Genomic DNA, 25423 nt, shown 5'->3' with positions numbered 1-25423 from the left:
TTTCACCATTGAGAATGATGTTGGCTGTGTGTTTGTCATATATGGCCTTTATTATGTTGAGGTAAGTTCCCTCTGTGCCTACTTTCTGGAGGGTTTTTATCATAAACAGGTGTTGAATTTTGTCAAAAGCTTTTTATGCATCTATTGAGATGATATGGTTTTTCTCCTTCAATTTGTTAATATGGTTTTTCACATTGATTGATTTGTATATATTGGTAAATCCTTGCATTCCTGGGATAAACCCCATTTGATCGTGGTGTATGATCCTTTTAATGTGTTATTGGATAATGTTTGCTAGTATTTTGTTGAGGATTTTTGCATCTATGTTCATCAGTGATATTGGCCTGTAGTTTTCTTTCTTTGTGGCATCTTTGTCTGGTTTTGGTATCAGGGTGATGGTGGCCTCGTAGAATGAGTTTTGGAGTGTTCTTCCTTCTGCTGTATTTTGGAAGAGTTTGAGAAGGACAGGTGTTAGCTCTTCTCTAAATGTTTGATAGAATTTGCCTGTGAAGCCATGTGGTCCTGGGCTTTTGTTTGTTGGAAGATTTTAAATCACAGTCTCAATTTCAATGCTTCTGATCAGTCTGTTTATATTTTCTGTTTCTTCCTGGTTCAGTCTCAGAAGGTTGTGCTTTTCTAAGAATTTGTCCATTTCTTCCAGGCTGTCCATTTTATTGGCATATAGGTGCTTGTAGTAATCTCTCAAATTCTTTGTATTTCTGCAGTGTCAGTTGTTACCTCTCCTTTTTCATTTGTAATTCTATTGATTTGAGTCTTCTCCCTTTTTTTCCTGATGAGTCTGGCTAATGGTTTATCAATTTTGTTTATCTTCTCAAAGAACCAGCTTTTAGTTTAATTGATCTTGGCTGTCATTTCCTTCATTTCTTTTTCATTTATTTCTGATCTGATCTTTATGATTTATTTCCTTCTGCTAAGTTTGGGGTTTTTTTTTTTGTTCTTTCTCTAATTGTTTTAGGTGTAAGATTAGGTTGTTTTCTTAGATGTTTCTTGTTTCTTGAGCTAGGATTGTATTGCTATAAACTTCCCTCTTAGAATGGCTTTTGCCGCATCCCGTAGGTTTTGGGTCTTCGAGTTTTCATTGTCATTTGTTTCTAGGAATTTTCTGATTTCCTCACTGGTCTCTTGGTTATTAAGTAGTGTATTGTTTAGTCTCCATGTGTTTGTATTTTTTACAGATTTTTCTCCTGTAATTGATATCTAGTCTCATAACACTGTGGTCAGAAAAGATACTTGATATGATTTCAGTTTTCTTAAATTTACCGAGGCTTGGTTTGTGACCCAGGATATGATCTATCCTGGAGAATGTTCCATGAGCACTTGAGAAGAAAGTGTGTTCTGTTGTTTTTGGATGGACTGTCCTGTAAATATAAATTTGATATTTACAAATTAATTGTTTAATTAATGTGTTTAATGTGTCATTTAAAACTTGTGTTTCCTTATTTATTTTCTTTTTGGATGATCTGTCCATTGGTCAAAGTAGGGTGTTAAAGTCCCCTACTATGATTGTGTTACTGTTGATTTCCCCTTTTATGGCTGATAGCATTTGCCTTATGTATTGAAGTGCTCCTATGTTGGATGCATAAATACTTAAGATTGTTATATCTTCTTGGATTGATCCCTTGATCATTATGTAGTGTCCTTCTGTGTCTCTTGTAATAATCTTTATTTTAAAGTCTATTTTGTCTGATATGAGAATTGCTGCTCCAGCTTTCTTTTGATTTCCACTTGCATGGAATGTCTTTTTCCATCCCCTCATTTTCAGTCTGTATGTGTCCCTAGGTGTGAAGTGGGTCTCTTGTAAACAGCATATATATGGGTCTTTTTGGTATCCATTCAGCCAGTCTATGTCTTTGGTTGAAGCATTTAATCCGTTTACATTTAAGGTGCTTATTGATATGTATGTTCCTATTACCATTTTCTTAATTGTTTTGGGTTTGTTATTGTAGGTCTTTTCCTTCTCTTGTGTTTCCTGCTTCGAGAAGTTCCTTTGGCATTTGTTGTAAAGCTGGTTTGGTGGTGCTGAATTCTCTTAGCTTTTGCTTGTATGTAAAGGTTTTAATTTCTCTGTTGAATCTGATGAGATCCTTGCTGGGTAGAATAATCTTGGTTTTTCCCTTTCATCACTTTAAGTATGTCCTGCCACTCCCTTCTGGCTTGCAGAGTTTCTGCTGAAAGATCAGCTGTTAACCTTATGGGGATTCCCTTGTATGTTATTTGTTGTTTTTCCCTTGCTACTTATAATATTTTTTCTTTGTATTTAATATTTGATACTTTGATTAATATGTGTCTTGGCGTGTTTCTTCTTGGATTTATCCTGTATGAGACTCTCTGTGCTTCCTGGACTTGATTAACTATTTCCTTTCCCATATTAGGGAAGTTTTCAACTATAATCTCTTCAAATATTTTCTCAGTGCCTTTCTTTTTCTCTTCTTCTTCTGGGACTCCTATAATTTGAATGTTGGTGCGTTTAATGTTGTCCCAGAGGTCTCTGGGACTGTCCTCAGTTCTTTTCATTCTTTTTTCTTTATTCTGCTCTGCAGTAGTTATTTCCATTATTTTATCTTCCAGGTAACTTATCTGTTCTTCTGCCTCAGTTATTCTGCTATTGATTCCTTCTAGAGAATATTTAATTTCATTTATTGTGTTGTTCATCATTGTTTGTTTGCTCTTTGGTTCTTCTAGTTCCTTGTTAAACGTTTCTTGTATTTTCTCCATTCTATTTCCAAGATTTCGGATCATCTTTACTATCATTACTCTGAATTCTTTTTCAGGTAGACTGCCTGTTTCCTCTTCATTTCTTTGGTCTGGTGGGTGTTTACCTTGCTCCTTCATCTGTTGTGTGTTTCTCTGTCTTCTCATTTTGCTTAACTTACTGTGTTTGGGGTCTCCTTTTCGCAGGCTGCATGTTCGTAGTTCCCGTTGTTTTTGGTGTCTGTCCCCAGTGGCTAGGGTTGGTTCAGTGGGTTGTGTAGGCTTCCTGGTGGTGGGGACTGGTATCTGTGTTCTGGTGGATGAGGCTGGATCTTGTCTTTCTGGTGGGCAGGACCGCGTCTGGTGGTGTGTTTTGGTGTGTCTGTGACCTTATTATGATTTTAGACAGCCTCTCTGCTAATGGGTGGTGTTGTCTTCCTGTCTTCCTAGTTGTTTGGCATAGGGTGTCCAGCACTGTAGCTTGCTGGTCGTTGAGTGGAGCTGGGTTTTAGCGTTGAGATGGAGATCCCTGGGAGAGCCTTTGCCATCTGATATTACATGGAGCTTGGAGGTCTATGGTGGACCAATGTCCTGAACTCAGCTTTCCCACTTCACAGGCTCAGGTCTGACCTCTGGCCGGAGCACCAAGACCCTGTCAGCCACACGGCTGAAAGAAAAGGGAGAAAAAAGGAAAGAAAGAAAAAATAAAGTTATTAAAATAAAAATTTTTTTAAATTATTAAAAATAAAAAACATTAAAAAGTAATAAAGAAAAGAAAGAAGAGAGCAACCAAACCAAAATACAAATCCACCAATGATAGCAAGCGCTAAAAACTATACTAATAAAACAAACAAACAAAAAGAACACAACAAAGAAAATGGACAGACAGAACCCTAGGATAAATGGTAAAAACAAAGGTATGCAGGCAGAAATCACACAAAGAAATATACACATGCACACTCCAAAAAGGGAAAAAGGAAAATATATATATATATATATTTAAAAAAAAGGAAGAGAGCAACCAATTCAATAGTCTACCAATAATAATAAACTCTAAATACTAAACTAATGTAAAGATAAAACCAGAAAGAAATTAGATGCAGAAAGCAAACCCCAAGTCTACAGTTGCTCCCAAAGTCCACTGCCTCAATTTTGGGATGATTTGTTGTCTATTCGGCTATTCCGCAGATGCAGGGTACATCAAGTTGATTGTGGAGATTTCATCTGCTGCTCCTGAGGCTGCTGGGCGAGATTTCCCTTTCTCTTCTTTGGTTGCACAGCTCCTGGGGTTCAGCTTTGGATTTGGCCCCGCCTATGCATGTAGGTCACCTGAGGGCATCTGTTCTTCGCTCAGACAGGACGGGGTTAAAGGAGCAGCTGATTCGGGGGCTCTGGCTCACTCATACCAGGGGCAGGGAGGGGTACGGAAGGCGGGGCCAGCCTGCAGTGGCACAGGCTGGTGTGACGTTGCAACAGCCTGAGGTGCACCATGTGTTCTCCCGGGGAAGTTGCCTCTGGATCATGGGACCCTGGCAGTGGCGGGCTGCACAGGCTTCTGGGAGGGGAGGTGTGGATAGTGACCTGTGCTTGCACACAGGCTTCTTAGTGGCTGCAGAAGCAGCCTTAGCGTTTCATGCCCGTCTCTGGTGTCCGTGCTGATAGGCACGGCTTGCGCCCGTCTCTGGACCTCATCTAGGCGGTGCTCTGAATCCCCTCTCCTCGTGCACACCGAAACAGTGGTCCCTTGCCTCTTAGGCAGTTCCAGACTTTTCCCCGGACTCCCTCCCGGCTAGCAGTGGCACACTAGCCCCCTTCAGGCTGTGTTCATGCAGCCAACCCCAGTCCTCTCCCTGGGATCTGACCTCCGAAATCTGAGCCTCAGCTCCCATCCCCTACCTGCCCTGGTGGGTGAGCAGGCAAGCCTCTCGGGCTGGTGAGTGCTGGTCAGCACCGATCCTCTCTGCGGGAATCTGTCCACTTTGCCCTCTGCACCCCTGTTGCTGAGCTCTCCTCCGTGGCTCCGAAACATCCCCCCCGCCCACCCCGTCTCTACCAGTGAAGGGGCTTCCTAGTGTGTGGAAACTTTTCCTCCTTCACTGCTCTCTCCCAGAGGTGCAGGTCCCAACCGTATTCTTTTGTCTCTGTTTTTTCTTTTTTCTTTTGCCCTACTCACATACGTGCGGAGTTTCTTGCCTTTTGGGAAGTCTGAGGTCTTCTGCCAGCGTTCAGTAGGTGTTTTGTAGGAACAGTTACACATGTAGATGTATTTCTGATGTATTTGTGGGGAGAAAGATGATCTCCACGTCTTAGTCCTCTGCCATCTTGAGTGTCTCCCCTGTTCTTATTTTGTAATGTATGCATTTAGTGCTATAAGTTTTTGTCTCAGTCCTGAGAAGCATTATAAGTAGGATTTTTATTTTCATTCAGTTCACTATGATTTTCCTTGAGAATTCCTATTCCATGGATTATTTAGAAGTACGCTATTTAGTTTCAAGTGTTTAGAGATTTTCCTGTTATCCTGTTACTGACTTCTAGTTTGATCCCATTGTGGTAGGAGAACACACTCTTATGATTTTAATCCTTTTACATGTATTGAGGTTTGTTTTATGGCTCAGAACATGGTGTATCTTAGTATACATTCCATGGCACTTGAAAAGTATATATTCTGCTATTGTTGGATTGGGTGTTCTGTCAATGTCTGATTCTGTTTTGATTGATGGTGTTGTTGAGTTCTTCTAGTTCTTTGCTAAGTTTTTTTTAAAATTTATTTTACTTTTGGCTGTGTTGGGTCTTCGTTGCTGCATGCGGGCTTTCTCTAGTTGCAGCGAGCAGGGGCTCGTTGTGGTGCACGGGCTTCTCATTGCAGTGGCTTCTCTTGTTGTGGAGCATGGGCTCTAGGTGTGCATGCTTCAGTAGTTGTGGCACGTGGGCTTAGTTGCTGCACGGCATGTGGGATCTTCCCGGACCTGGGCTTGAACCCGTGTCCCCTGCATTGGCAGGTGAATTCCTAACCACTGCGCCACCAGGGAAGCCCCTTTGCTAATTTTTTGCGTAGCTCTCTATCAACTGTTGTGAGAAGGGCGTTGAAGTCTCCAACTGTAATTGTGAATTTGTCCATTTCTCCTTTCAGTTCTATGAGCTTCTGTTTCACATGTTCTGCAGTTCTGCTGTTTGCATATATTTAGTATGCAAATATATTTATATTTGCAGTACATTTAGTCTGAAATCAAGGTGTTAGCAGGTCCATGTTCTTCCTGAAGCCTCTAGGGGAAGAAGCTTTCGTGCCTCTTCTAGCTTCTGGTGGCTCCTGGCAATACTTGGTGCTCCTAGACTTGAAGCTGTAGCACTGTAGTCTCTGTTTTCATGCAGCTTTATTTTCTCTGAGTGTCCTCTCCTCTTCTTATATGGACACCAGACATTTGATTTATCTCCCTGATCCCGTGTGACCTTACCTTAAACAGATTGTATTTGCAAACATCCCATTTCCAAATAAGGTTACATTCCGAGATTCTGAGTGGACCTGAGTTTTTGAGGGGATACTATTCAACTCACTAAACTGAGCACGTTTTTTTTCCTCATATCTGCAGTTGCATAGTCAGAAACCTTCAAAGTCTCTTAAGCCTCCAGACTCCTTGAGCCATTTTGACTTTCAGAGCCTCATGCTGAAATTTTTGAGATTCTTGCCTAATTCTGAGATTTTTGCCTTTTTAAAATACAGACTACAGAGCCTTACCCTTACTGTTGACCTTAAACTCTTAAGATAACATGATGACTTTCTGTCAGGTTTCCATTATTCTCATTTTTTTCCTTTTAAGTCAGAGCAGCAGTTTTCCTAGTTACTTCCTCTACTAATACTGAGTATAGCAAGAAGTTGATACATGCTGTGCTCTTCCTCAAATGAGATTTTTAGTAGATCTGAGTAGAGACTAACTTTTTTTTTTTTGAATTCCATGAGAAACATCTTGAATTTTGAATTTTACTCTGTGGATTTAGGGGCACTAGAGATTTTTGGACAGGGAGGTAAAGTGGTTAATCTGCCGGATGGGGAGTAGTTGATGGGGTACTGGACGCATGGTACTGGACGCATGGAGACTGTTGGGGTTGCCCGTGAATCATCTGGAGAGCTTGTTAAAATGCAGATGTATTAGCTTTGGGGTCTGAGAGTCTGCATTTATGAAAAGCTGTTGCTGCTGGTCTAGTGACCACACTTTAAGTAGCTAAGATTCATGATGTGCTAGAGAAATTCCGGTGTTTTAATCTCACCAACTGTAGGCTACAGTTGAGTCCAGATTTCAAGTGGACAAACCCAGCAGACCATTGGCACCACTTCCAGGTGTCTCAGCTAACATTTTAAATCCTTAATCTTGGGTGAATATACCCATAACAATAAATTCAGCCCTACCCAAGCACATATTTTGTCCTTCTTTGTCTAATAACCCTATAATCTGTTCCCATTCATGCACTCTGGAATTCTGCTGATACAAATTGGAAAGATCCTACAACTCTGGTGTATATGCTGCTCTCCCATAGCCAGCCTTGTACTTAGACTCTTAGGCCAAGCTGGGATCTTATTCCTCTTAGTGGCCTGAAGGTAGTAAATAGTGGAGGTGGTGCTGAGGAGAATGGGCATCTCAGTTTTTTTTTTTTTTTTTGCGGTACGCGGGCCTCTCACTGTTGTGGCCTCTCCCGTTGCGGAGCACAGGCTCCGGACGCGCAGGCTCAGCGGCCATGGCTCACGGACCCAGCCACTCCGCGGCATGTGGGATCTTCCTGGACCGGGGCACGAACCCGTGTCCCCTGCATCGGCAGGCAGACTCTCAACCACTGCGCCACAAGGGAAACCCAGCTCTCAGTTTTTATGCTAGAGAAGGCTGCTTGGAAGGAGGGAGAAGGAAAACTGCTTTTTTCAGCAGAAAGGTTTTGGGGTTTTGGGATTCAAAGTTAGGCTTCCTCTTAGTTTACACATCCCCATCCCAAGACACAGAGTCCCACTTCTCAACCTTTGCCCTTATCTTCAATCTGGCAGGGTTGTACTTTTAAATGGCATTGCAGATCTGCAAACCATACACATAGGCATAGGGCTAGATCCTCAGCCAGATCTCTCATGGAGCGTTAAGGTTGCTAAATGAAGACATGTTCAAAGAACTAGATGCCTTGAAGTTATACACTGTTTATGTAAACACTATAGATTTTTTTCCTTCGTTAATTTTTAAAATGAGAATGAGTAAAGAAAGTTGAAATATTTCTTTGAATGTATGAATTGCCATTTGTTAGTCAGTGAATGTTTAGAAGGGCCTTTAATGTCCGAGGTGCTGTGTCATATTGACAGTAGATTCATATGTTGTTGATCATTAACTTTTTGTTTTTTTTGTTTTTTTTTTTACAGAAACTTATTGGAGAAGTGTTTAATATTGTGAGCCAACAGTCTACTGCTCGACCTGGCTGCATTATTGAGCTCAATGCAATAACCAACCAAGTAAAACCATGCTTGTGAATTGGTGTTACTAACATACTTTATCCCAGAGTGCTTAATATGCATAAGATACACAGTTGAACCTTGAACAGCTTGGGGGTTAGGAGCACTGACCCTTCTCACTATAGAAAATCCACGTGTAACTTACGGTCAGCTTTCTGGATCCTCAGTTCTGCATCTGCATATACAGTTAACTGCAGATTGAGTAGTACTGTAATAATTACTATTGAAAAAATTTCCCACGTAAGGGGACCTGTGCCGTTCAAGAGTCAACTGTATTTCATTGCAGAATAGTTCTCTTGTTTGCTACTAAATATAGCCAACTTCTCTTGATTTCCTTAGTGAAAATCTCCAATGATTTACGAATTCTTTTTCTCCAGTTGAATTGTATCTGTAGCCTTATTTCCTGTTTAAAGGTCATTTGATTCAGTCAGGGAAGCCATGAAGGAAAATACAGTACAGCTGCATAGAGGCATGGTTTGTGGTTTTTCTTTTTATATTGTTACTCACTTCAACTCAGTAGATGGTGACATCAGCTTTAAGGGTGTTTGCTTTGTTAGGCTGAGTATTAGATATTTTTATTAGATCCATTAAAATGAAGATAGAAGTAGGATCAAAGTATGCATTTACTTTCTAAGTACAGGTCTTTCGTGTAGGCAGTGTTCTTTCCTAGCCCCTACCTAGAAAAGAAGGAGAACCCTTCCCTCTACAGGGAGTTTGTAAATCCCATCATAGCCCTCATATTTGTTTCTTCAGGATCATGTTTATGGACTGAAGGGGATAGAAGTAATATATTCATTCCAAATATGAAAAAAGGTTACTTTGATGAGGAAGTTACCAACTATTTTCAAACAAGGAAATGAAGAAAGAGCCAACCATATTTAAAAACAAATACAGTGTTATGTCATTATTTTTCCATGATGCCTTGCACATTCTGTTAGGGAAAATGTAATAATTTCCACCAATGTAGAGAAATGACCACATCAGCTCTTGGCAACAGAAATGTGGCTGCCAGACTCAAATTACTAACGCCTCCTAGGAAACCCTTAACTTGTGATTTCCTTTTTTTCACTCTATAGGGATATGGGAGAAGAGTGTATTAGCTTCAACCCATAAATGTCTTAATTTTTAATGAACTGCGAGTTAAATTCATTTCCAGTGTAGCCCCTTCTCTACTCTGTACCATGGGATATTATTACAGACCTCTTTCGCCTAGCATTTTGCTTTTTACTTCATACTTTTTGAAGATTTTTCCCTTTCCATTTGTGGCTATCTTTATCACAGGGCTGGTAAACTGAAAGCACTGTTAAATGGCTTAGGCTTATAAATCATTCTATGTTTCCCATGTGCTGTATGATTTCTGTATCCATGAAAGCGTCACCCTTCCCTTTTCTTTCATTTATTCTTCTTCCCTGGGGAAGGTGACCTTTTATGCTATGAATGTGAAGGGATTTTTTTATGTTTCTGTATGGAGAGACATAAAAGTACCTTATAACTTTCATAAAAATTTTGTGGGTCAACCTAATGTCATAGTCATTTTATTTCCTTCTGTCAATACTATGAAAGGAGGCTGATTTGCTTTATTCTCTAAGATTATAGCCCATACATTCAGTGCCAAGGTTATCATAGCTGCTTGCCTTCCTTGAAATCTGTGGGGCAGCCATCAAATTGTCTTGACCTACTTCCGTAATAAGCTTTTGTTTGGATTTAGTCTTTCCTTGAATTTCAGTTCACTTTTGTGATTCTAAGTAGCTATTTGTGATTATCTTTACTCTTCTTCTCTGTGTGGTTCCAAACATGATTTTGTAGCATCAGCTGACTGTGATGTTTCATCTATTCTTTTAGAAATCTTAGTTACTTAAATGTAAATACATTTCTTCAGAGATGTGTCATTCCTACTGGCTGTTATAGGATCCTTCATAATTCCCACTAGACAGACTTATTGGAAATACTTTGAGGACCTTCCTGGTTTTTTTTTTGTTTGTTTTTTGTTTTCAAGTAGAATTAGAAAAAGAACCTATGGTAGTGTGCTTAATATGGTCTGCATGGCCTTCTCCAGCCAGTCATGAGACCTGATATTTTTGAACTCAGAGTGGCCTACGTTACTTAACTTTTTTTTTTTTTTTAAAGATGCAAACCTGTTGATTTGTTTTTACTAGAGTTTCACAGTTCTGCTGTTGACTATAGCATCTTTGAAAGTAATTTATCTAATGATTTTTTTCTCTTGCTTTTTCCACTCTAATTAGTCATTCTATAAAGAATAGAAATTGTTAGAGAGTTTTTTTTTTTCTATTTTATATTAGGGTTCTTGGGGAGGTAGTGGGTGGAAGATACAGAATTTCAAAGATAAAACTTTACTTTTTTCATATTTGTAGTGTGGCTCAAATACACAGTTGCTTCATGTGTTTCAAGAAGACTTCATTAGAGGATATAAACCACATAAGGAAGATATGGAGAAAAAGGAAACAGAAATATTTTTTAAACCATCACAAGGTACTGTTAAAAAATAGTCTTGAGGGGCTTCCCTGGTGGCACAGTGGTTGAGAGTCCGCCTGCCAATGCAGGGGACATGGGTTCGAGCCCCGGTCTGGGAAGATCCCACATGCCGCGGAGCGGCTGGGCCCGTGAGCCATGGCCGCTGAGCCTGCGCGTCCGGAGCCTGTGCTCCGCAACGGGAGAGGCCACAGCAGTGAGAGGCCCGCGTACCGCAAAAAAAAACCAAAAAAAAACACAGTTTGTAAAAAATAGTCTTGAGTTCAATACCTTAATCTTAGAAAACCTCCAAACTTTCATTGAGTGTGGATCTTTATATCTAAAGTCATCGCTCGTGATTTTTGGCAAATACTCTAGTTCTATCAGAATTGCTTTTTTGTAGGTGAAGAACACATGAGGGTAAAAATTATATTTTGAAAGACAGGTTCTCTGGTGACATAGCCTTTTGCCAAGAAATGTTATTTATGAAACCTAGTTTAATTGTTTAAAAACTTAACTTCAGTTGTTCAACTCTACAATTAAATTGTTTTGATTGGTAGTAAGTATCCTTCTGGTATCTTAAGGAAGCCAATTAATATAAGTTTACTAAAGATTATTGATAAATATAGGAGGGAGATATTATGTTGTATGGTATACCAGGAAGCTTAGGTACGCTTAGGTATTATGTTGTATGGTATACCAGGAATTAAAGGTACCATCTCATAGTTTTCCTCTCTGAAGGGTTGTATTTCTTTCTTCTTCTTGTGAAAGAAAGTAGTTCTCCTAAGACCTTTCAAGAACAAACCGTATGATATTTAAACTTTACTATTTAGCTTTAAATATTCCTTTTAGAAGTTATACTTTGTAATTATAAAACTTGCATGTTCTATTTGAAAATTAAATTTGAAAATAGAACATACTGAGTAGAATACTTTCTGTATGAAGGTAGGAAAGACATGTCCTACTTTAAGAATTCATTTTCTGTGATTAATAGTTTTTAGTTTACAAAGGGTTTCCAGATACTTTATCTCATTTGGTTATAGATTGTAAGTATCCAGAAGGACATATTTAATTTTCTTAGTATAGCTTTTATCACAGAATTATGTATAGTCATTTAAGGAAGATATTTCTACTGAATTTCTACAGTTAATTTCGTTTTCTTTAGTGGAAAATCAGAATGAGTTCTGTCTTCTGTGAGGCTTAGCTCAAACATCTTTTCACCCCTCAGACTAATAATTTTTTCCCTTTCATGCATCTTTCTTCATAGATCAGAACTTTTCTTCTTTCTAAGTTATTCAGTTGTCACGTTCACTTTTATTTCACTGTCACTATAGCATAACAGTACTGTATAGATTTAAAATGTGCTTTTCCATAGTATTTCACCTTTACTTGGGTTAAACTTTTTTATACGCTTTCCTGCAAATCTAACTATCAATTATCATGCTACTTCTAACAGGGAATACATGCCAACCTACTAGAAAACAATGCTTATATAAGGTTGGTATTTTTTAAATAATGTTTTTAATTGGAAGACCTGCATTTAAAAATATTATTTTATTTCCCTCTTTTGAGATATATATATTTATATTTTTTGGCTTGTGGGATCTTAGTTCCCCAATCAGGGATCGAACCTGGACCCATGGCAGTGAAAGCACCAAGTCCTAACCACTGGACCGCCAGGGAATTCCCTTGATATTTCTTTTTCTTTTTTTCTTTTTGTTGGGATATAGTTGCTTTACCATGTTGTGTTAGTTTCTGCTGTACAGCAAAGTGAATCAGCTATATGTATACATATATCCCCTCTTTTTTGGATTTCCTTCCCATTTAGGTCACCACAGAGCACTGAGTAGAGTTCCTTATGCTATATAGTAGGTTCTCATTAGTTATCTATTTTATACATATTAGTGTATATATGTCAATCCTAGATATTTCTTTATGTCACTGTGAAATCAGGCTGAAAGATTTCCTGATGCTTTTCTTGGTTTTCCTTTAGTTTTTGTACAAAGTTTCTCTTGATTTTATAGCTGTTCTCTTAAGGGACTTGAAATGTGTATTTCTCCTCTTCCCTGACCCTGCTGTATTTTGTACTTTCTAAGTTTTAGTTAAAAATTAATTACTCTTTTAATTAAGAAAAGTGCCAGTTACAGACAAAAGTAGAGTGCATAGTTAAATGAACCTTCCTATGCCCATAACTTAGATTGATGACTTTAAGATTTTGTCACCTGCTTTACCTACCCTATTTTCTTTCCTTTTCCTTTTTTCCTGAAATATTTTAAAGCAAACTCAGCCATCATGTTGTTTCGCTCCTGTGTACTTTATGCATTTCTAAAAATGACTTTCTTACATGTGTGCTGTTATCACATTGATAAACTAACAAAATTTCTCAGAATTCTGTAATAACTAGTCCATAGATTTACTTCATTTAATTGTCTCAAAAAAATGTCAGGGTTATTTGTTCTTAATTTGTTTGGATCCATATCCATATAGAGTGCACACATTGTGTTTCATTTTTTAAGAGTCTTTTAAGCTAAAGTAATCCCCCTTTATACTCTACCATGCCACAGACTTGTTTTAGAGAAAGTTATTTTATAGGAATTTCTCTGACCAGTTACTTGCGACGTCATTTAAAATTTTTCCTGTAAAGTGCAAATTACCTCTGTAGACTTGATTTGACCCAGATTCAACTTCCTAGGTGTTGCTTTGTTCATCATAGAAGGTCATAAGAAAGAACATAATGTTAGGATGTCTCATTTTTAGTGATGCTAAGATTCAGAAAATTCACCTGGTGGCACCAGTGTAAAATTTGCCAGAAATCTATTATCTCATGGTTTCTTCCATTGGTATTGTTGCTTTCCAATCAATTATTTCATTAAGGATTGCACAAGTGTGATTTTTCTAGTTTTATCAGTTCTCATTTATTTATTAGCTGGAAAGCATTTGTAAGGAAAAGCTTTCCCTTATCAATGGCAGCTTTTTGGCTATTTTGAAATAGAGTTATTTTTAGGAAAGTGCTTAGTTCTTTCCCTTTAATTGATGATTTCAAAGGAGTTTGTGCCCAGGTTGCTGCTAGCGGTTACGGATGAATTTATTGTTGTTGTTGTCTTTCTTTTTATTTTGTGAATCATTATGAACCCATTTTAGAAAAACTACTGAAGAATAATACACATACAAAGATATACTCCTATCACTCATGAATTTTTATGTACTTAGCATATTTCAGTCAGTTTGCAGCCATAATTCTAATTCTCACATTGTCCTATATTAGGCTAGTGAAGACCCTTTCAAGTTGGTCCTGAGTCCTTTTGACACAACCTCATTATTTTTCATAGTTTCCTTTCTTTCAGGCACAGCAAGATATGCCAGGCTTATCTTGTAGATAGCCTTTGCAAGAATGGAGTCATCCCTCCAAACTGTTCCTTTCAGTGGAGCATGGTATTTAGAGGCCACAGTTTGAGTTTTAGCAATGCTCATTGCCAATGAGTTGCCATTATGGGTTTTCTTCTCTTTTTTCTCCTCCATCCCTTCCTTCCTTCCTTTTTTATCAAATGAAAGAGCCTTCAAATTCTATACTGCTTTACAATTTTCAAAAGTTTCACACCCATAATTTCATATAATGTATTGGTTTTCATTTTTAAAGAAAGTTTTTGTTGTCCTTTGTAGATCTCATTTTCATATATGAAAAATGCAGTTGTCCGTAGGGAACATTATGTTCACAAATAATGTCTTTTCACAAAAAATGCATAAAATTTCTAAAAAGTCTCTCCTGCACCACCATCATTGGCCCTCCACCCATAACTATTAATTTTTTTAAAAAATGCTATTTTACATATAGAAAAAGCAGGATACATGTTTACTTCATTCTTTCCATTTAATTGCCAATTTTCCAATTAAGGAGTTAGTGCCCCAGTTACTTCAGGGGGCATCCAGTGAGGCTGACTTGCTCCTGTTCTTTTTCTCCCTCTCTTGCTCTTGCATTCTCTCTCTGTGTCTTTCTCTTCCTTTCTCTCTTCCTTTCAGTTCTTCCTTCTGGTCCTCTTGTCCTTCCTTTCCTTTTTTTCTTATGTGCCCTCTCTCTTTTGGTATTCTTATGAACTCAGTGTGTTTTAATAAATTGTATTCATTTTTATTCTTTGATGCTCAAATTGTCCCATCTTTGACCAATAGGTATGTCCCTTCATGTTCGCTTTTGTACTTTTGATGTAGCCCTGTTAGTCTTTGATAGCCACCTAACTTTTAGCACAAAATTTATATAAAACTGCTTGTATACATCTATTCTTCCCTTTCCTCCCAACTTCTATACATATCGAGATTTTGTTTAAAATGTCTTTCTCTTAACCCTATAGAAACACGTTAACTTAAATATTCTTTTCCTTTAACAATAGGATATCGACCACCACCATTTTCAGAAAAGTTCTTTCTAGTAGTAATTGAAAAGGACAGCAATAATTGCTCTGTTCTCCACATGTGGCACCTTCATCTTAAATCTGTTCAGGCATGTTTAGGTAAGTAATTATATTACAGTTTTATGTAGAGATGATATGAAGTAAATTCATTTTACTGGATATGCTTTAGGTTGGTTAATTCTTTAAAATGAAGATCCAGTGAACTATAAATTGAGTTGCTGAACTGAAGTATGTATAGGCCGAACTTTTAATTACAAGGCCATAAATCATTAATGAAACAGGTTAATCTAAAAGCATACCAGTCAACGGGCACATTAGACATACTGAAAAAAAAAAAGTTTGATTATTTTTTAATTAATATTTATTAAATGCATATTATGACTCTGTTCTAGATACCATGTCTCTATAAATCAGTTTTGCCCATAGAATTAATATTGTATTTTTTTGTTGGTTAATACACACTGCCATCTGATATCATGCACATTAGCTTTAGCATCACTAAAAGAAGGAGATTTGCTATTTAGAAAATGTGATTGAGCATCTGATGTTCAAAAGGGGAACTGGTTTTGTAGAATATTAGGAAATGCAGCAGTGATTAAAAAAATTATTTCAGCCATGCTTTTGCTATACATATTCATATTGATGTCTTAGCAAATTAGAAGATCTGTAATATGAAGTACAGAAATTGATTATAAATCTTTCTTTTTAAAACAAACTTACTTTTTGAGAGATACTTGTTTAAATGAAGAAATGCATAGTTAGCCATATCAAACTGAATCTACTTTAAACTGATTAACCCAAAATATTTGAGTTTTGAAAATATTTTATTATTTCTGATGGTTACATAATTTTAATGATTTTATACACACTAAACATTTAATACAGAGAAATAATAATGTATATGTCTTTTGTTCTCTTCGTAATCCACATTATCACATAACTGTGTAAATAGCAGTTCTAACTGGGCCATGAACTGGGACTGGAAAAGCCAAATGAAACTTTACTGTGCCTAGCTGAGCCTAATCTTCTTGTGGTAGGAGGAATCCAAAAAAATTTTCAAAGCCTTTGGAGTTAATTCTTGGCGTTGCATGTTGTTCCACAGGAATGCAAGAGTAGAGGGATCTATTGATAAAAGCTTGTCAGGAAGAGAATTTTATTTTTATTTTTTTTAATTGAGGTAACATTGGTTTGTAAAATTATATAAGTTTCATGTGTATAGCATTCTAATTTGACTTCTGTATACACTACAGTGTGCTCACCACCAAAAGTATAGTTTCCATCTGTCACCATAGAGTTGACTCCCTTTACCCATTCTGCCCTTCCCCACCCCCTTTCCCCTCTGGTAACCACCAATCTGTTCTCTGTATCTATGTGTTAGTCTTTGTTTTGTTTTGTTTGTTCACTTACTACTTTAAAAAACTATTCCACATATGAGTGGAACCATGCAGTATTTGTCTTTCTCCGTCTGACTTATTTCACTTAGCATAATACCCTCCGGGAAGAGAATTCTTAACCCACCAGGGAATATAGTATTTTCTAGAGTTGGGCACAGAGCCAGGAATGGTTCTGAAGAGATTAATAGAGGTAGCAACAGATCCTTGTGGTAGGATAGGAATCATGTGATGCCTTCTGTCCCCCTGCTTATGAAGGAAGTATCCCACTGCTCTTCCCCTCAGGTCTGGGCTAGTGTAGAGTTGCCTTGCTTACTCTGTTTGTGACAGCAGTAAAAGGTCACAAACAGTAAGATTACAGTGGAAGCAAACAAATCATATGCTATCTTTAGCTTTGACATAAAGCATCTATCTTGTGGTTCTAAAATGCGCAGCAGATTTAACATGGTGTACATTGCCATTAAAGCTGATACGTGAATTTAGCAGTGTGTTGAAAATCCTGGCAAAGGGTGAAGCGATAGACTAGACTTACATTTAGGTGGGGAAGGAACATTTGGAGTACCTTCTAGGTACCAGGCACTGAGATAGGTACTTTATATATGTGAGATAGATGTTACCTTCAGTTTACTAATGGAATAATATTAAGTAACTTGACCAAATGACACACCTAGTTTGTCACAGACTAAGTTTCAAAATTAGGTCTTCTGGCTTTAAAGCCTTTCTTTTGCTTTTTCCCCCTGCTCTTATTTTCTTTCTTTGCATGAGATATATGCATTAGAAAATTGCCTGGTTTACAGAAAGAGAAATGACTCAGTTCAGCCTTATTTTACAGGTGAGAAAATAACTAGAGATGATGAAGTACCTTGCTTAAGGCAACATGTCTAGTTAGTTTTAGAGTAGGAGTAGTATTTCTGTCTTCTGACTACTGATTCAAGTTTGTCGTCTTATTCTATTTTACAAAAAATGTTTTCACATTTCTTATTTAGTGGTCTGCCATTATAAAAGAGATTGACATATTTAAAATCCCCCAGAAGCAAAAGGGGATTGATTATTATCTCTCCGTATTCTGGCGCTACTCGGGATGTATAAAGCTAATAAGACCTCATCCTTGCCCTTGATGAATTCATAGTCTAATGGCGGGGAGGGAGGTGGACATACAAATAAATAAATGGGATGCAAAGTATCTCTTACATGTAGCAGAAGCACAGATAACTAAATCTGCTTAGAGATTTACACTCCACCTGAATGTGAAAGCTGGAAGCCTTTTGGACAAAGATCAAGGTCAATATGCTTACAAAGCCATTCAACTAATACTATCTTAAATTTGTTTGGAACTTTTATATGTTCTTGAGATCTTGTTTATTGTCTTGTTTCAGCACTTGATAGTTAGTAGGCTGGTATTTTAATGTCTTCTTTACCGCTAGCTAATTTTATGACCTAAGGAAAATCATTAAGCTTTCCAAGTTTAAATTTCTTCATCTATTAAGTGAGGCTGTACCTTGTTATTTCTCAAAGTTTGATTTATGACCCATCTGTTTCAGAAACACCTTGGCTGCTTATTAATGCAGATTTATGGGATCTACCCCAAAACAACTGAGTCAGTGTTTCTGTGGTTAGGCCTGAGAACCTTCATGTTAAAAGTTCCTCAAGCTTTTGATGTGTTTTAAAGGTTGAGAACACTGGGCTAGAGAACTTGTTTTTTTCTCTGGATCTTACATGTTGTGATTCTTCACTGACAATATCCCTGTGATGCAATTGCTGATGCTAAGAAAGAGTAAAATAGTTTAAAAAAAAAATTCTATCAAGGTAACTGAGCAAAAGTTTGAAAATTGATCTTGTCTCCAGAGCACTTTTAAGAAACCATGTTTCTTAAATCATCACAAAATATTATTCTAGCTCATGTAGTGATGATACTAATATATTTCTTAATTTCTTAATTTATTTTCAAAGCTAAAGCTTCAGAAGGTGTTTCATCAGAGAGTCTACTTTCAGTCCCTGGACAGAAGAACATAGACTCTTCTCCAGAAACCTCTCCTAGTGTGAGCCCCATGCCACATTCTTCATCAATCGCCAACCTTCAAACTGCTAGTAAACTGATTCTGAGTTCTAGACGGGTATATAGCCAACCTCTTGATCTCCCGGTAGGAGTTGAAGTAATAAGAGCAACGCCTTCAGCAGGTAACATAACTTTAAGACTGGACAGTTGTAGCTCAGAGCAATCTTCAGTGCGTAAAATGGGTGAACTCTTCTGAAATATGTGCAGAGGTGACACTGAAATAAAGATTTGTTTTCTACTAATGATACCTCTATTTAGAAACATGTCTATTTTAGAAATAATTTCCTGTGATAAATGTAATCAGCTTGACAGAAAATAGTGTGAATGTTTTAATGCAAGGTTTCTTGCCTACGCTGTGATTTCCTATAAATAGGAATACTGTGATAGTGAAATTGCAAAGAAAAATATGGTCATATGTGAATTATTGAAGCTTTTTTTTTTTAATTAAGGCTTTTCATCCACAGTATTGCTGTTATTAAGTATGTTTGACTAAGAGTTGGCAGATACTTTGGGGGGAAAATATAGGATACAGGATTAGAGTTTGGTTTGCCTAGAGTGATACTGACATTAGCAAGGTTGGTAAAATAGTTTAAAGAGCAGGACTGGCATCTGTATTTTAAAATGTTCTGTCATTGTGGAATTTGAATTGAGGAGTTCCTCGAATAGTGTTTTTGGGGAACCGGAATTGGAGGTTCAAGACTATTCCAATTACTGGTGAATGATTTTGAGTATGAGGTTCTCTTACTCATCCCTAACACAGGTTTGGAATCAGAGTTGGAAAGACCACATTAAGAGTTTACTCTGGGCTTTTGTGGCAGGTGCAGATTTAGGTCAGCTTTTGAATCTTTCAAAGTATTTGGAAAGTTTAGGATATACTCAAATAAGTTTATTGGAATTAATAATGATAAATTACATTTTGCAGGGACTCTGTAAAATGCTTTCAAATGTCTTGTTGGACAGTAAAACTCCAAGGGAAGTAGTAACATGATCCCTATTATTTATTTATTTAAATATTTATTTATTTATTATTTTTGGCTGTGTTGGGTCTTCGTTTCTGTGCGAGGGCTTTCTCTAGTTGCGGCAAGCGGGGGCCACTCTTCATCACGGTGCGCGGGCCTCTCACTGTCGCGGCCTCACTTGTTGCAGAGCACAGGCTCCAGACTCACAGGCTCAGTAGTTGTGGCTCACGGGCCTAGTTGCTCCGCGGCATGTGGGATCTTCCCAGACCAGGGCTCGAACCCGTGTCCCCTGCATTGGCAGGCAGATTCTCAACCACTGCACCACCAGGGAAGCCCCTCCCTATTATTTAGATAGAACAGGCTCGGACGTTTAAGTGCCTTTGCCACTGTTAGGAAGGCATTGTTAGAATGGAACTTGAATCCAGGCCTTATGATCCCAACCGTAATCACTGTTACCCCTCATCTTATAGTTGTTTTTTTTTTAAATTAATTTATTTTATTTATTTATTTTTGGCTGCGTTGCGTCTCTGTTGCTGCGTGCGGGCTTTCTCTCGTTGTGGCAAGCGGGGGCTACTCTTTGCTGTGGTGCACGGGCTTCTCGTTGCGGTGGCTTCTCTTGTTGTGGAGCACGGGCTCTAGGTGCGGGCCTTAGTAGTTGCAGCATGTGGGCTCAGTAGTTGTGGCGCACGGGCTTAGTTGCTCCACAGCATGTGGGATCTTCCAGGGCCAGGGCTCGAACCCGTGTCCCCTGCATTGGCAGGCGGACTCTCAACCACTGCCCCACCAGGGAAGTCCCTCCCCTCATGTTATAGTTGACAATAGATGGGAGGTGTTAGTCTTTGGCAGTCAGGAATAAATATGAGGGTTCTGGCTCAGTGTTAGGAGAGCATGAATTAAACCTGGTGAAGAAGGCGAGATCTAGTGTCTGTTTAGCTGACTGAAAACATTTTGTGGTGGGGGTAGATCTAGTGTCTGGATTATTTGAGGGCCAGTTAGGGGAATTTGAAAGGCAAATTTTAATGACTACTTAAGTATTTATGATGAAAGTGATAAAAGATATAGAATGAAAGTCCAGTGAGGCATGTGTGGTAAAGACATAAATTACAGTAGGTGACAGGTTTATTGATTAAGCATTGACTTGTTTCATTGCTTTTGAGTTTTATTTTAATGAAATATTTGGTTTAGCAGGGGACTGCAGAGTTACTCTGAAGAAGCTCATAGTGGAGTTGGATTAATCACATTCTAGAATTTGATTATTAGCATATTATTTTGTGTTTCTATTATTATGACGATCTGCTTTTTCTTTTTTAAGGCCACCTGAGTTCCTCTTCAATTTATCCAGTGTGCCTGGCACCTTATTTAGTGGTTACAACTTGTTCTGACAATAAAGTACGCTTCTGGAAATGTAGTATGGAAACCAATCTACAATGTAAAAGTGATGAGAAGGAAACCTATCATTGGAGGAGATGGCCCTTGATGAATGATGAAGGAGAAGATAACAGCAGTACAGTGAGCATTGTGGGAAGACCAGTTGCTGTTAGCTGTTCATACACGGGTCGCCTTGCAGTGGCTTACAAACAACCAATCCACCACAATGGTTTTGTTTCTAAAGAATTTTCCATGCATGTTTGCATATTTGAATGTGAATCTACAGGAGGGTCAGAATGGGTTTTAGAACAAACAATTCATCTTGATGATTTGGTCAAAGTTGGGAGTGTACTTGATTCAAGGGTCAGTGTTGACAGTAATCTCTTTGTGTACAGCAAATCAGATGCACTTTTGAGCAAGGATAGATATCTTATTCCGAATATCAAACATTTAGTACATTTGGACTGGGTATCAAAAGAAGATGGCTCCCACATTCTCACAGTAGGGGTCGGTGCCAATATCTTCATGTATGGGCGGCTTTCAGGAATTGTGACTGAGCAAATCAATAGTAAGGATGGAGTAGCTGTCATTACTTTACCACTAGGTGGAAGTATCAAGCAAGGAGTTAGGTCAAGATGGGTTCTTCTTAGATCTATAGACTTAGTGTCTTCTGTTGATGGTACACCTTCACTGCCTGTTTCTCTCTCTTGGGTAAGAGATGGGATATTGGTGGTAGGAATGGATTGTGAAATGCATGTATATGCACAGTGGAAGCATGCTGTCAGATTTGGAGACGTTGACGCTGATGGTCCTGATGCAGAAGAGACAGCAGTACAAGATCATTCTGCCTTTAAATCTAATATGTTGTCAAGGAAAAGTATTGTTGAGGGAGCAGCTATTGCTGATGATATTTTTTGTTCACCAACTGTAGCTCAAGATGGTGGCTTATTTGAGGCTGCACATGTACTTTCCCCTACTCTCCCGCAGTATCATCCAACCCAGCTGTTAGAATTGATGGATTTAGGGAAAGTTCGCAGGGCTAAAGCTATTCTCTCTCATTTAGTAAAATGCATTGCAGGAGAAGTTGCAATAGTTAGAGATGCTGATGCCGGAGAAGGAACTAAGCGACATCTTTCTCGCACCATTAGTGTAAGTGGCAGTACAGCAAAGGATACAGTCACCATAGGGAAAGATGGTACTCGAGATTATACTGAGATAGATTCTATTCCCCCACTACCGTTATATGCATTGCTTGCTGCCGATCAAGATACAACCTACAGAATTGCAGAAGAAAGTACAAAAATACCACAGAGCTATGAAGATCATATGGAAAGTCAACCAGAGGATCAATATTCAGAGCTGTTCCAAATCCAGGATATAACAACAGATGATATTGACTTAGAGCCAGAAAAAAGAGAAAACAAATCAAAAGTAATAAATCTTTCTCAATACGGACCAGCTTACTTTGGCCAAGAACATGCTAGGGTACTTTCAAGTCATCTTATGCACTCAAGTCTACCAGGTCTTACCCGTTTGGAGCAGATGTTCCTTGTAGCTTTGGCTGATACAGTGGCTACTACCAGTACTGAGCTTGATGAAAACAGAGATAAGAGTTACTCAGGTAAATACTCTAACTAAAAATTTATAAAGTTATCATTAATAGAACTGTTTGTATTTACCTATATAGTGACTCACATATTAAATTGCAGTCTTTCTTTAAACCTTGCAGGGAAATGACCTCCCTAGTTGCTAGTTACTATTAATGATTAGCTGTAAAAGGAAAGGTGATTGGGGTAGGCTCTGACTTGCGCATGTGACTTCATGTATTTGTGATATCTGTGTGCATCCTCACATGAATTTTCACCCTGAAACCTTCATATCATTTGGGACATAGAGTCTTTTGTTTTTTTTGAACAGATTGATTCCTATGGTTTATTTTAATTTTAGTGATAATAATGGCCCATCTGTTAATTTTACTATGGAACCACCAGGTTGTAAGGACCCCCTGGGCTCAACTTGTTCATCTTCACATTCCTAGGTATAAATAATTTTTATAATTACCTAATTTTCTCCAAAAAGTCTCTTGAGAAAGGGGTTTTCATACATTTTAATGTAACATGTGTCTTGCTTAATTCATTCTGTAACCGGAAAAATTCTGGCTGCCTCCTGAAACTAGATTTCATTCTTTTTTATGCAGATAGTTGAAGGTAATGGTGTTGATTCTAAATGATGACATTAGCAAAGGAAACCGAAAGTGATTGATCATTCATTCATTCAGTAAATATTGTGGAGGAGTGAACAATTGCTATGTGCCAGGTGCTTCATGTACTTTATTGTATTTAATTATTACAACAGTCTTCTAGTAGGTAGCCACTATTATACTTAATTTTATAGACGAAGACTCTGATCCTTAGGGAGATTAAGTGACACATAAGATCACATAGGTAGTAAATGGCAGAACTGGGGTTCAGATGTGGGTAAATCGTTGCCTCCAAGCCTATACTCTTTTAATTATTTCACAAGATTTCCAAGTGTGAGGGAAAAAGACTGTTCCTCAAAGCTACCTGGAATATATCTCTTCATACAGGTTTATGTCTTTATGATGTATCTCCAAGGTTTTCTGTACATTAAAATAACTAGTGACCTCTAGCGGATTTTGCCTGTGAGTTATTTTCTAACCATATTAATTAAAAAAAATTTGAATCATTATGAGGTTGTGTGCAGTTGAGCAAGATTCTCCCCAGAACAGCCTTAAGCCTTTGTTGCAAACTTAATATATGTTAGAGTTTTTACTTGAGACATTCAGAAAATAGATACATCATAATCCATGAAAAATAGTTTAAATTTTCGGATACAGAACTGTATCCTTAGTTAGGCAATATAAAAATGGTTCCTCCTGGTCACAATGGATTTTCATTAGGTAGACAAGGCAGGAATGAATGTCTCCATTTCACAGGTAGCAAACTGAAGCTCAGAGATTAAATAGTTGCCATCTCAGTGAATGGATTCTAAGTAAGTGAATTCTTCCATTTGTTCAAGTAAGACAATTTAGAGATATTCCTGACTCTGCTTTCTCTCCCGCCCTAATCCAGTCCATTGGCCAATGCTATTAGTTCTACTGTATGGAGACTCCAGTCATTTCTCATCACCTCTCCTGTTACCACTCTGGTCCAAGTCACGTCACATCCTGCCTAATTATTGACAAAGTCTCCTACTAAACTGTTTCGTTCTTGTTACCCCAGTCTGCTCTTCGCATAGCAACTAATGATTATTTTAAAACAAAATTACATTAAATCTCTCCTCTGCTCAACAAACACCGTGACTTCCCATCTCACTTTAGAACAAAAAGCCAAATGCTTCAGTGATCTACAAGGCTCTTTGTGGTCTGTGCTCACTTCCATTCTACTGCATTGTCTTCCTTGCTGTCCCACAAACACACTAGGCCCATTCCTATACAGCTCAGAGTCTTTGTGCATATTGTTTCCTCTGCACAGAATACTTGTCTTCCAGATTTAGGCGTGCCTCATTCCCTTACCTCCTCAGATTTCTGCTGAAATGTCATCTTATTGGAATGTCTCCTCAGATTTCTGCTGAAATGTCGTCTTATTGGAATGTTCTTCCCTGGCCTCATATCAAATAGAACACTCTTACCCCAGCACTCCCTTTCTCTCAGTCCTGCTTTATTTCTCTCAATAGCATTAATTTCCACTAGACACATTACCTCTTCATTGTTTGTCTCTGTCTCCTAAGATGTAAGCACGCTGAGAGTGGGGACTTTGCCTTATTCCCTGCCAAACCCCCAGTACCTTAACTGTGCCGCCAATGTAGCGGATGCTTACTTTGTGAATGAACACACGAGTGAGTGGATGAACAAATATAGCTGATGGGAAGTAGAGGTGGAACTTTGACAATTTAAAACGTTTTATTTTCTTCAAGAAAATATTTGATTCAATACTCCTGAGTACTTCCTAAGTGGCAGTTACCAGGCTAGGCGCTGTTAGTATTTTTCTGTTTCTTTTATCCAACAGTGGCTATAATTTTTGAGTAAACTTGCCATGCTTTCATACCTCTGCTCAACTTTTGACTAAGAGTAAATTTGTGGAATCAAGGTTAGAGTTCAGCCTTAACTTGGTAACACTAGCCTGGGGAGTCAAATTTGAAATCTTTGAATAATGAATCTTCTGTATTTCATTGGAGCTAACCAACCTAGAAAATGTTACCTATTTAATCATATAATAAATAATTTTACTTTATTATGTAATTCCTCTTTTTAAATCTCATCTGAATTTGCACAGGAAATATTTTTAAAAATTATACCTAACTTACTATAGCTAATATATTTTTTATTGGATTTCAAGATTTCTTTCCTTTTCATTTATTATGAGTAGCTCTAAGTACTATTATTACCTGTACTAATAGGTACTTATATTTTTCCCAATTATTTTTCATTTGGCAGTTTTAATATATACATATGCTTTTTGTAAAGCTGTATAAATAAAGATATTGAAGTGTTCAGAAAGGAATACACTCAAAAATATATATATATATTTTGTGTAAATTATTAAATTTAATGTTTATTTTCTAACTTT

At 37.9% G+C, this 25423-nt stretch overlaps 1 protein-coding gene across 1 annotated transcript in view; it reads left to right on the top strand.

The window, feature by feature from the left end:
• DMXL2 (Dmx like 2) overlaps positions 1-25423 on the top strand; it is a 162944-nt gene that overhangs the window by 78583 nt on the left and 58938 nt on the right. The window contains exons 14-18 of the mRNA XM_029239122.1: positions 8099-8188; positions 10561-10678; positions 15040-15159; positions 18402-18629; positions 20779-22455. Coding sequence (XP_029094955.1) covers positions 8099-8188; positions 10561-10678; positions 15040-15159; positions 18402-18629; positions 20779-22455 — 2233 coding nt within the window. The remainder of the gene's footprint in view (positions 1-8098; positions 8189-10560; positions 10679-15039; positions 15160-18401; positions 18630-20778; positions 22456-25423) is intronic.

Source organism: Monodon monoceros, unplaced genomic scaffold (assembly GCF_005190385.1).
Source record: "Monodon monoceros isolate NGI ecotype Baffin Bay Population unplaced genomic scaffold, NGI_Narwhal_1 Super_Scaffold_21, whole genome shotgun sequence".
Taxonomy (NCBI): Eukaryota; Metazoa; Chordata; class Mammalia; order Artiodactyla; family Monodontidae; genus Monodon; species Monodon monoceros.
Note: the sequence above shows the minus strand (reverse complement) of the source record. Positions and strands in the feature narration are given on the sequence as shown.